This window comes from Falco punctatus (assembly GCF_963210335.1).
Source record: "Falco punctatus genome assembly, chromosome: 2".
Taxonomy (NCBI): domain Eukaryota; kingdom Metazoa; phylum Chordata; class Aves; order Falconiformes; family Falconidae; genus Falco; species Falco punctatus.
In genome coordinates this window covers 100,650,705-100,663,813 of record NC_137581.1, presented here as the reverse complement: position 1 = coordinate 100,663,813, position 13,109 = coordinate 100,650,705, and the positions used below count along the sequence as shown (strand labels likewise).

Genomic DNA, 13,109 nt, shown 5'->3' with positions numbered 1-13,109 from the left:
TGCAGAATTAAGTTAGTGCCTGCATCTTTCAGCTCCCTCCGTAAGCATCAGGGGATGTGGAGCACCGAACACCCACAAATACCACCATCACCTCTTTGCGCTTCAGAAGTTTGAAGGACAGTTACATCGTCTCCCCTTTCATTAAGGCAGGAGAAAAACAAGAGCGTTAACTGGACAGCTGTAGGTCAAGCTGCCGTGGGATGCCACCTGTGGCAGCCCCTTTTCTCCGAGCCCTTCTCGGTGCTGAACTTGCTGCTCTGAAAGCCTGGTACGTGCCGGTCCTTACTGTCACACCTGGTTTCTCTTGTTGGGTTCCGTGCCCGATGGCATGCTAGCCTAAAGGTCGGTGCCGGACTGAAGGGTGTAGGAGGAGCGCGTGGTTTGTGTACACATTGTTGTAACTGGCAGGTGTAGGCTCAGTAACAAAGGTGTTAATTGCTAATGGTGTGTTGTCTTTAGCGGTAATGGATGCTTGCATGGAGCTAATTAATCTTCATGCACAAACTGGGTAGTTGTAGAAGGGTAGCATATACACTAGCAATGCTGTAAAGATGATGCATCACTAGTAGGTATACTATGCAGCCACTGCCTCAGAAGGCAGCAAGGAATTGTTCTGCAGAGGACATTCAAGGTTCTCCTAGGCTTTGTTTTCAAATTCCTGATAGGGGAAAGGGAGAGAATGTCAAGTGGCATTTGTGTGAACAGATAAGCCTTCTATCTCTTTCATTCTTGTCTTCAAATTTTTAATAAAGTGTATTCGTTAAAAAAAAATCCTACCTCCTTACAAAATTATGGCATTTTTTACTAAGACAAGTCTTAAACATAAGACATAAATGTCTGCATTTATATGAAAAAAGTTAGTTCCGCTGGCCCAACATGAAACAAACAGTAAGGACAGAAGTTGTAACACATGGAAGCTGAGGTCACTACAAATATGTAAGCAGTTTTTTTCTCTCTTTATTCTGCCATTGCAAGAACATAAAAATATATGTCCTTTCCCCAATCCATAACTCCATGTCTGCTTCCCCCTCCCCTTCCCAGAAAAATTCCCTCTGCTGCAGAGCAGCTATGAAAAAGTACTGATGTAAGAAAGCAGCTGCCCTTCACTTAGGGAAAAAGAACCCCCAAATTTAAAAGTAGAACACACTTATATCAAGGACGAAAAAAAAAAAAAAAAGGAAATATGCACAGGATTCATACAATTTTCCCACTATGCTTCTAGAGTTAAAACAAGCTTCAACCGAAGGCCTGGTGCTGCCCGAGCCTGGCGCGTGGCTGAAGGACGAGCGAGCGTGTTTCAGGGCAGAGCTGCCAGGCCCCGATGCCCTCCATGCAGCGCGGCCTCTTTCAAAGCTGTCCGTGCCTGCCTGAAGGGCTGACCGCTGAGAACTAGCACTTGCCTTCTTAAAATCTGACAAAATTACTTAAGTGATATGGAGAGAAGGTGGCAAAACTTACATAAATACAAGAAAATGCACTCTTTGTCCATTAGTCTTGAGAGGTACAACACTCGGGTGGGTAAAAATTTTAAACCTACCTCTTGCAGGATTACAGGAGGTAGACATCGTTAACACAGACAACAGAAGCAGCCCGGGTTTATGTGAATGAAGAGGCAGCATTTTAAAATCCCCGCGCACCCTCCCACCTCCCTTCCTTTTCCCAGCCCCGTTTTAAAAAAAATAGGTTAGCATTTTATATCGTGTTTTGGTGTCTCCCGACTTCTTTCACCCCACTTTCCAAAAAGCATCAATGAATAACAAGTACAAAAGATGCCAAACTGGTGTGCTCCCCAGCCCACCACACACAGTAATTTCATAACATCACAAGCAGAGCAGACCGAGTATGTCTGAAGGTGTCCACTTTTTTAAAAAAAGGCTAATTAGGGCAACATTTACCACAGAACCGGTTGGAAGGGGGGAAAAAAGGGAAAAAAAGAAAGAAAAAGAAAACTGATTGCATTGCAAACACTAAACAGTTAACTCTTCAATTAACATTTTAAAACCACTAAGTTTTTTACCTAGTATGGTCAAGTAGATCATTAAAATGCAGCAATCTAAAAATCAAGATGACTATTAATTACAAATAAAAATTTGCTTCTGTGAATAGCTACACAAACAGATGTATTTCTTCTTTTAACAAATATAAACAGAACAGTCTAATTTAGACTCAGTACAACATTAACAGTTCAAACTTTAAGATGTTGAACACTCCTTTTCCACTTCAGTGCAGTGTAGGAAGAATAGCACACGTTAAAGTTTGTTACGAAAATAGAGTTTATTAAAAACACATCCCTATTGTTTTGAGGAGCTTTCACCGTTACCTTTTCTTAAATTAAAAAAAAAATAGAAAGCACTTCTACTTCTGATTTGTAAACTTTTTAAAGTCAAAACTTTAAAAAAGTTACAGCAAAAATGGGTAATATTTTAATCATATCTTCAGTATTCCATGTTATGTTGTGGCTATTTTAAATAGAAGGGAAGCAATCAAATTGCTTACAATTCCCCACCAACTACTGAGGGGCTGTGATATAAGCAGAAGCAAATATAATACAGCAGACTGTACAACTCTAAAGCTCTACACTCCAACAAATGTCACTGTCATCTTTCGACAACTTCCAGTCCCTAGCGAGGAGCCTCCGCCACTGAGCCCATTTCCTTTTCCGCCTGTTCCGCAGATGAGGTAGCCTCGGATGTTAACTCTTCCACAGGTTTTACACCTGCAGGTTCAGACTCTCCCGCAGCAAGTTCTGAAACAATGTCTGCGTCTTCCATTTTGCCACTGTGCGATTCATGGTTTTTGTCGCCGTCTGCCCTGTCTGTCATCTCTGCTTTTTCCTTTCCTCGATTTTCTTCCTTGTCTCTACGAGACTCCCTGTCTCTCGAATCTCTCTCTCTGTCTCGATGGCTGCTGGACCGCCTGTTTCTGTCCTCCGAGTCTCTGTGTCTGTCGCGCTCGGGGCTTCTTCGTCCCCAGTCTCGCCTGTCGCGATTACCAAGTCGCTCGTGATCTCTGTCATCGTTGCGGTTACCATAGCGCTCGCGATCGTTTTCTACCCGATTTCCAAAAGATCTCCTTCCAAACCTTTCCTGGTCTCTGTTAGGCGTGAACGACTGCCTGTCATTCCTAAACTGCCTCCCATCTCTGTTATCCTCGGGTCCGCCTGGCCCCCCGCTTCCCTGCATCCCCCCAGGTCTCACGAAGTGGCCCGGTGGTGGGAAGGGGGTTTTCATTCCGTGGGGGGGAGGCATCCCAAAGCCCCCTGGCCCCGGCGGGGGCCCCCTGTGCATCATGTGAGGAGGCATGTGTCGCGGTGGCATCAAGGGAAACCGCTGCAGAGGAGGGGGTGGCATTCCCGGTGGTCGCTGGAGTGGTATCAAACCCGGCCGGGCACCCAGGAGGCCAGTGGATGGAGTCTGCAACCCAACAACGGGGGCCGGCGGGGGTGGCGCGACTCCTTGAGTGCCTGAAACAAACACACACACGCACAGAGTAAAATCAGAGGCTGGCAGGAGGGAAACAAAAGCATCTTCATTAATTTCAAATACATTCTGAAGTTATCTCATGAAATTTCAATTTCAACACCCAAATGAGAGGGGAAGGGGGGGCGGAGGGGAGCAGCCTGCAAAGCTTCTTGTGCTGGTTTATGTACTGTAAAGAGAGCATCGTCTTTAAACAGAGGTCTGTGTTGTGCCAGAAATAATTAATATTGCAACGGCAGTAACTAATGACTTATTCTAAAGGCTTCCTTTTGTGAAGAAACCATTGCCATTTTGCAGGTCCAAACTCTTCCTGATCTCCAGCTTGGTGTCTTGCTTCGTCAACTGCTGACAAAGCACCTTCCTAATAGGTTATGCTTCCCAGGCTTCTAATTAAAGACACCTCACCTTCAGTTAGCTTTAAAACATTTCTTCTCTATTACAAACATCAGCAAAATCTCATCTGGCTAAAATGCTTGAGATTTGAACGGGTTGTCGAGATTTTTGGCACGCTGAACAGGCGGCAGATACAGTAAGCGATGAGGGGAGAGGGCTGGAGTAGCAGCAGGAAATGACAGAGTTCGATTTACCATTCCAGAGAAAAGGGATATGACAAAGTTTAATCTTAGCAGAATAAACCTGGCAACGTAAACCAAAAGGAAATGCAACATGTGATTTCTGGTTTGTTTTTTCTTTTAAAACTACAATTTTCCGTCCTTTATAGCACATATCCAACACCAAGCGTTTCCCGTTTTTATTCCTGGACTCCAGTTTCTAGCGTAGTCTCATGAAGAGGAAAAAGACTTTACTCTCAAAACGTACCATTTGAGAAAGCTCAGCCCAAAGCTTGTTGACACCAACGCGACCCAAAATGAACGAGGATTACCGAGCTCCAGATGAGCCCTGCATACCAACGAGCATGTGCCATGTCATCTTGCGCGACTCCTTTTGTTTGAGCAAGTAAACACTGTAGCCTCATGTTCTCTGTAGCCTTTACACAGGTTCTAGCTGCTCTTTCTGCTCACTAGCAGTTATTTACCTGAAAATAAGCTCCAGATCTGAGGAAGCATGTGTTGTTTTTTCAACTCTCCAACTGAAATTTAAAGGAATCAACAGCTGCCAGCCAGCAGAAAAAGCACAAATCTCTCCTAAGCCATCTTGCGTTCCACTAAAAATTTGTTGAGACTATAAATAATGTTTTATTTCTACATAGATTAATAAAAATGAAACTTCAGACTGATGGTTACGTAAAATCTTGTAACTCCTGCCCTGGGTAAAACCAGAACGTGAAATAGCTATGTAAATTAATACTAGAATTAAGTACTTGGCAGCGTCCTCAGTGAAAACGGCGCTTTGGTTTCAGTTTAATGAGCACAGCGGAGCAGACATCCCCAACCACCTGCCGCAGCTTCCCTCCTCCTCCATCTGATTTATGTAGCATTTCCATCCCAAATACGCCTGAGCCTTCTGAAGAACATCCATGTTGCCCTTCACCACACCATTTCTTATGCTTAGGAACATCTCTCGCAGAAACCTTTTTATCTGAGTCCTCTTTATATTCAGACTGGAAGGAAATTATACTTTGCTGATCAGAACTCTGGTGACAACAATGTGAATATTTCTCCACTCCACGGCATCATCTTACCTTCCCCTCCAAGCAGTCACTTTTAAGACACGGCTTGATAGGTCCCACTCTTTGAAAGACATGTTCCAACAGCAACAGCATTTTTTTTCTGGTTTTGGTGTTTGGCTTTTTTTTCCTTTTTAACTTTAAAATGCACAGCCCTCCCCCTCCTCCTAGCTCCTAACCAGGGCTGTAAGTCACCTAGTTTAAACTCCTCGTACGGATTAGTACTACAGATCTGATGGGACAGACATATGGCTAACGCTGTCTTCCAAGAATGTCATTATGCTGAATTCTGAGGTTTGGGCATATTTTTGTTGATAGGTAAATTCTTCCACAAAAGATTAAAAATAAGGCAGAAAAGAATGCCCGAGATCTAATGAGCCGCAGAGGAGAAGCCGATGATTCTGCTCTACAGCAGCAGAGTAGATGTGGGTTACAACAGCAAGCACATGAGGCAAGTGTGAAAAGTTTTTTTAAATTTAACAAGTATGAGTAATTTGATTTCTCGACTTTATTTCTACACAAAATGCAGCACAAAAGCAGCATAATGGTATCTGAAATTCATTCTGTTTCAATCTGGACTGCATCAGTAGGGCAGCTGAACGCTTTTTATTTTAAATCAGCCCACTCCACTTTTGAGTCTGAAGTACACTGTAGAAAGAACCATGAGTTTCCTCACTGCGCTTACAAACCAGGCACCAATTAATGGTGTGTGTCTTGGATGTGTGTCTGGACAGCTCTGTAAGTTTACTGAAAATGCCCAGAAAAATTAGTGGTACAGACAGCACATGCAACATCTAGGAAAATTTAAAGCCCTTTGTTGTCCCTTATATAGGGAAAGGCAGTAGAACAGCAACGTGATTTAACGACCATCTCATACCTGTGCAGACGAGTGACGGAATTTATCTGCCCCAGCCTGTATTTTATTTATTCATTCATAACTGTAAGCCTTTTTGTAGTAGCTAACTCTTGTCTTCTTGCTTATGGGTATGAAACACAACCCTCCCTTTCACCAGCTCCTTATTCTGCGTGACTTGGCTAAGACATGGCTTTTAATACTGCAGACGCAGCCCCCAGACCATACACCTACTATGTCACGCTGTTCAAATGTGTAAAATATGGATTCCTTTCACAACTTATTTTTATTTGTAAATTTTACCAGTGATACATAGTGAAAGGTCCTCAGAACTTGCCAAGTGTTTACTATGAAGAACACAAGTGTGCTAGGAAAACCCATCGCCAACCATGAGTGTTGTTTCAGAGGTGCAAGAACAATCACATAGTGTCAAAAATAATTTCATTTTACCCTTCCAACATAGCCCAAAATGCCTACAGCTGTCCTGAAGAAGTGTCTTCTACCCAGAGAGGTAACTGGAGTAGTCCTTACTGTTTTGATAAATGAGGTAAAAAGCCAGATTTCTGTGTCACTGTAATTCCATGTCTGATTATCTTCTCTTCTGGCTGGACAAAGCCCATTGTGATAATTATCAGTGTTACAAATGCTAGCCTAGCTGAAAAGATTTTTTAATTTTATTTTTTTAAACAGAACTCTGTTCAGTTAAGTGATTACAGCATCTCCTACAGTCAGTTACAATACTTCTCAGCTGTGCTGTTACAAGAAAGCAAATGGAGGAATGGTGATTCCTGTAGCTGACAGCAATCCTGCTTCAAATACAGCTCCTTTGCAAATCTGATGGAAATATATATGAGAACAAGAAATCAAAGGCTTACAATTCCAGCAGAATGGGCTAAATGTTTACACTTCGAGTTTGATGCCGATGTTCTGCAACACGTAGCATGTCACATTCATTCTCCCTGGAGAACTGTTGCATCTTAAAATTCTAGAACATTAAATACTACCAGGAAATTCTTGAAAGAGGAGCAGTAATGTTCTGTCTTGTGTCTTTTTCTGGAATCCTTTAGACCAGGCCAAGACCACAAAGAAGCCTGAACTTAAGAGCCTCAGTATTGATTCACAGCTCAAGTAACTTGCCATAAATACCAACATTTTTCAGGGTGGTCCATGGCCATCACTGAAGCCGGCAGGAGCTTGCTCCTATTTGTGTAAGATGCTTAAACAAGGATCTAAGAGTCAAACTACTGTATGTGTATGGTGTTGGTTACTGGCACGAAGACTTCCAGAACTCCTGCTTTAGAAAACACAAACGCTAAACTGATCTGGGTCAAGGAATCATCAAGGCAAAACTGAATTCCATGAATGATGTCTGAGAGCTCACGCTCCCTTACCTCTGAATTCTCATTCGGTAGTTATGAAAGCAACAGACATATATATATATATATATATAAAAATAAAAAACCAGCAAACATGCAGTGTTTGTTATGCTTTTAAAATGGGCTATCACAAGAAATCTAGGACTGTATTAACTTTCTCACTGTTCATATCCTGCATTAATAAAAAGCTCATCCTTCCCGTGAAGGAAGTATCCACTTTATAATGTAGCAATAGTCTGATGAGCTCAAGAGAGTATTGTAGTCTTTTATAATTCAATGCAGATTACAAAAAGACCATGTAGTTAACTTAAGAACAAACCAGCAAGGGAGAAAAGAATAATAATTCAGCATGCATTAACAGAAAATGAATACCCAGTTTGATGAGAACTACAGTATAATTATCTTTGATAATATGTCATCATCGTTGTAGGAACTTCGGTAAAAAGCACTAGACCAGAACCTACAAACTGCAACATGGTGTATTTAATCAAGGTAATAGATCACAGAATCTGAATATTCAAAACACAGCATCTGCAACAGCAGTTTATTACTGGTCCAAATTACAGCGTTTGCTCAACACTAAGAACAAGTTGGCAAATCAAAAATGATTTAAAAGCCTGTCACCTTCTGCAATATGCACATGTAAAAGGAGTCTAAAAATATCTGCTTTGCAGATCATTTAAAAAATTACATATGAGCACACACTCACAAAACCAGTTACAGTCTGGATAGTCTTGTTCACGTTAAGAACAAGAAGCTATAACAGCAGCGAATGTGATCAAGGATACAACTAAAAGCGAAACAACCTGAAGGTGGTTTTTAGTAATAAGCATAAAAAAATTCAGACACAATCTCTGCGAGGGATCACTCCTCTGAAGCACAAACATGTCTTTGTTGGACATGATGAAAGAATTACATTGAAGGAACGAATGAAATTAGTGGAGATGAAACAGAACGTAACTTACATTACTAAGAAAGCATATGAAATCTTACAATAATCAGTTTAGAATTACTTTGCAACATGTCTTCCATATAAAAACTGAACAGAGAGATAGATAAGCTTCATTGAGAAGTTACAAAAATTAAAAAAGAGCTCCTGCATTTGTACAGATTACATAAGGCGTTCTCAAGCAAGGTTTAGATTTCTATGACAGTCTCTACAGAGTAATCTTCATTCCTTGAATTCAGCCTGCTGAAGTAAGTTCTTCTATCCTGCCCAAATATCCGAAGAACATTTCTTCATTCTTCATGTTACACTACTCAAGCCCCTTCATCCCTATTTCCCCAAGCAGAGTCCTCACGACATACTTCACGATGCTGTCAAACAAATCTTTCTTCCACCTTCTTATCTCAGCTTGGAGAGCCACATCATGGGAATGTTTAACAAGCAGTTTGAGGACTTCGTGAGAAACCAGTCACACGATCAGTCAGCTATTCAAATTGCTAAACCATGTACTTGTGAACATGAGGTCCTTCCGTCTGAAGCATTTGACTTCCCTCGTCTGCACCTTCCCGTGGCTAACTGAGGGTGATGCTGTACCTACTCATTTACTTTGTCCGGTTCTTTTGCCTCTGACCTGGTGCAAGCCTGTAGGTCAGACACTAAGGCTACATTTAAATTGTCAAGCCTGCAAGTACTTCTGGGCTCCAGGACCAGGATGCAGGTGTAGATTGCATCTCATGTCCGCACACATGGTGAAACCCTGGCACACTCCATTTCCCATGCTTTGACTTCCCTAGGAGTGAAACCTGACACACAGAACGAAAAGGAAGGAATGACGATGCAGCCCGGCCAGCTCTTTAACTCAGAGGATAGGGAGGGCAAGACTTCAAGGACACTTCTTTGCTACCTAGATCAGCACGAGTGGTGGAAAACATCACCTCTTTCATGTTTTTCTTCCAGCCTAAGGAGAGACCAGATCTGGACTCTCACACACCGAGTTAAGCTCAATTGATAAGTGAATCAAAGTGGTTTTAAGAAGACAGTTTCACTTGTGTTAACTTATGGAAAAGTTTTAAAAGCAAAGATTAAAGATTAAAATTCATTAATCACGTAAAATACTATAAACTGCTTCTTCTTGTTTTCCTGTATCTTATGCCAGGTTGTGGACTCTCCCCCTTCATTCTGAAATGTCAGGATGGAAGGGATTTTACATAACTCCTTGATTATAAAGAACTCCTTATCGAAATAAAGACACTCATCAACATAAAATGCTATTACTCAAGTAAACACATAGATGTCTAAGCTGTTATTTCAGGACCACTCTGTAAGCTCACACATGAAATCTTACAGAAAGAAAAAACTCTCCTATCCCCTTGTTGATGAGACTGAATATTGAGAGAAGTCACTCTGCCCACATGGACGATTTTATCTGCCTCAACGATTCAGTAAACAAGTTAATAAAAACAAAGGAAAGTTCTTCATCTTCAGATTTATCAAATTTGGCTTCCGTGAATTTGTATGAACAAAAAAAAAGCTACTGTCCAAGTACCTAATGTGGGTATATAACTTACTTCAATCTTAACTTTGTAAAACCTTTTTCTTATGTGTATAGCAATACAGCAAACTGCAGAGTAACTTCATACATTCCAACAGCTTGAAATAAAAAGTTCAAGTTATGCCACACAAGACATAGTACCATGAAACTTCAAAAATCTGGTAATACTTTGTTACAATTATAAGAAGTGTAACTTCATCGTTAAGATGTGAATGTCTTAAATGTAGTATGATAATCTGTAACACTGTGAAATTCTCTCAAACCATGGTGTCATTGCAAAAATTTTTTTATGCTTTTCTCTGCTTGCCTAGTGTCCAAGATACTCTAAAACAATTAGCTGCTGGTTTTGTCCATCTGCATTGACTCATTTTTAAAAAGCAGACTGATTTTCAGAGCGAAGCAGCTCTTTACTTTTTGAAAAGTGCCTTTTTAAAGGGTCTTATTCAGAGTTTCCAACATGATGCATCCAAAAATCACTCGTCATGGCTGGAAAATTTAGCCATCAAATTGAATGGAGCTCTCAGAGTAAGCTCTCAGGGAGACAATTTTTTGAGCTTTTTTCAGTGTACACTGTAAAATTCTGGGCATAAACACACTAAAACAAAATTATCCATTCACTTGTTAGACTCCCATTTTGAGGTCTGAAATCCCATAGATGTAATAATCTCATTAAAACTTGTAGGAAACAAATCTCTTGAGTATATTCTCAGGACTGACCCATAAAAGGCCATCCTAAAATAAATATTTAACAGACCTCTGTAACATTAAACAGCATACACTCTCTTAAAAAATATGACCAAGTTCATATCAAAGTAATTCTAATGTAATATACTACAAAAATTAATTCATGTAGTATATCCAAAGTTAGCTTGGCTTTGCTAGTCAAAGTACCATTTAGTAATATTTAAATAAGATAACATTGTTAAAAAGGTTCCAAAACCTGTAATACTGTAGGGCTGAATAGCAGCTTTTGTTTTTTCATTTTATTAAAATAATTTATTTCATACACAGAAAAGTGTATCATATTTTCACAGACTTAAAAAATACACTAAAGAAAATACTGTTTCTCTGTAAGTTAATTTTGTACTTGTAATAGTTGAGTCTGAAACACAGTTCATACGTCATACAGATGCTTTGCTGTATGTTACATTTTCTACATGGTAATAAACCTCAATTTGTAAAAGGTAGATAGTGTTTTGCTCTGCCCTGAATTTGTAACTCAAACATTATGGCTTTTTTGTTTCTTCAGAAAACAGGTCTTCAATAATAATAATAAAAAAATATTGCTCCTTCTGTGCAAAATCAAGCCTCTAAAACTGATTAAAAAGCCAACAGAAAGGCAGACATTTCAAGAAGTTTAGAAAAATCTGCTTTCCTTTCCCACAAAAAGTAACTCGGTAACAAAATCAAAATCGTATTTTTAATTCAGGGAACAAAAAAATGAAGAATATATACAAAAGAACTTACCAAGAAGTGGAATAGCTTGGGTGACAGGAGCAGGTACATTAGTAGGTGCTACAGGAGGTGGAACTGTCCCATATATTTTGGAACTATCGGTAGTTTCAGCATTCCCCCTGGATCCAGAAACCACTGTTGGGATGGGATTTCCTACAGATGAATCTTTTGTAGTGTCTTCATTCACACCACTTGCTGTGGCTAAGAAACAATGCATTGACATATTAAAAAAAAAAGGTCAGCTTTTCTGCTTGCACGATACCTTCCTTCTAGTGCCACCTGCCCAAGATATACACACTTACAATTTGGGATGTTTACTGCCGGAGTGTGAGGAACAGATACTGGAGGAGTTATAGGTGGTGGTGGTCCAGGAGGAAGAAAGCCTATAAAAATAGTATAAATATTGACACTGAGTAGTATTTACTTTACCAAAACATACTTGTGCAGTTTATATGGCAGAGGCTTTTATTTGCTGTATGGTTAAAAAAAAAAAGACTTAATATTCCTAAAAATAAATATACCTGGGGGTAAATGCATTGGGTTGAAACCAGGTCGTAAAAATGGAGGTGGCGGTGGTGGTGGCACTCCAGGAGCAAATCCAGGAGGTGGGATTCCCAAAGGTGCTGTGAAAGCAGGTGGTTGGAGTGCACCAACCACAGGAGGACCTGATGGATGTGGTGGAACCTAAGAAAAAAGGAAGGGGGAAAAATGTGTTACCTCAAGACTGAATGGATTATTTGTTGTTCAGCTGCAGACTGCTGTCTTCTGTACTTGTCCATCAAAACAAAAAAAATTTAAGCTACCTCAAATTATTCCGCCACAAGGTGACTTACATAACTGATCTAATTAGCAGTCAAAGAACTCCTAGAACTTAAAAATATCAACATTGATCTTGTTAGCCTTTGTTCTTCAAGGTAAAATTATTCTCTGTGGTAAATCAGTATTAACACATGCTGGTAACTCATCTAAATACACCCTTTACACAGCAGCTAGAATTAATTTTACCATCCAGCATGACACACTATAATGCACACAACCTTGGAGCAATTACAAACCTTTTTTTTTTTTTTTCTTTTTTGCTTCCTGACTTTGTATATTAAAGTGACTATTGTTTCCTTATTCAATTGTTTCAATTCTGATTTATGTCAAGCTCTGAATGAAAACTGATTTGTTAGGTTGGTCCTTAGGTTCCTATTTATAAGCTTACTAGAAAAACTACATTAAATGTCTGAGAATCAAAATACGCTCTGCATTTAAAATTGATTTATTAAAGCAAAGGTGAGCCGTGTACTAAAACAATCATAACTGACACATCCACGACCATCAACATTTCAGAGCAAGACCCTTCATAACTCATTTTTTTATTTCTGGAGTGAAGAAAGAAAAGCCTTTCTGTTTTATTCTCAGAACTGGAAAAAGTGGCATTAAACCAAAGTAAGCAAAATATTCTCCTTAAACCTGGAGAAGACGCTCAAGCTGCCAAGCACCTGACACCACTTCAAACTTTTGTTCCAAGTTCTTCACCAATAGCTAGGTTAATGAGCTGAGAAACATTAAAACTTGTACTATTAGAACTTAAAAATCAATTAATTTCCATAGGCTTTAATCCACTAGGTCTTAGTGTAGACCACCACCTTTTAGTTTTAAATCGGTTGCTTACTGGTATGTAACAACCTGCTGACTGGGCTCTGGCCTAAGTTAAGCTGAGCAGGATGTGAGAAACTACTGGATGGGGGAAAAGAAATTGCCAGACCTGACAGGTACCAATGTGAGAAGCTGATGGAAGTTACAGGTGGCACCATGAAGGACGGCTGGATTCTG

The 13,109-nt window shown here is 40.1% G+C and overlaps 1 protein-coding gene across 3 annotated transcripts in view; it reads right to left on the bottom strand.

The window, feature by feature from the left end:
• Positions 1-2,103: 2,103 nt before the first annotated feature.
• The window catches only part of SCAF4 (SR-related CTD associated factor 4), a 47,093-nt gene continuing 36,087 nt past the window's right edge, over positions 2,104-13,109 (bottom strand). For all 3 annotated transcript variants that reach the window (XM_080376535.1, XM_080376536.1, XM_080376537.1), the window contains 4 exons: positions 11,810-11,972; positions 11,591-11,671; positions 11,301-11,489; positions 2,104-3,463 (listed from right to left, as the gene is read on the bottom strand). In XM_080376535.1, coding sequence (XP_080232661.1) covers positions 2,622-3,463; positions 11,301-11,489; positions 11,591-11,671; positions 11,810-11,972 — 1,275 coding nt within the window. In that variant the 3' untranslated portion in view covers positions 2,104-2,621. The remainder of the gene's footprint in view (positions 3,464-11,300; positions 11,490-11,590; positions 11,672-11,809; positions 11,973-13,109) is intronic.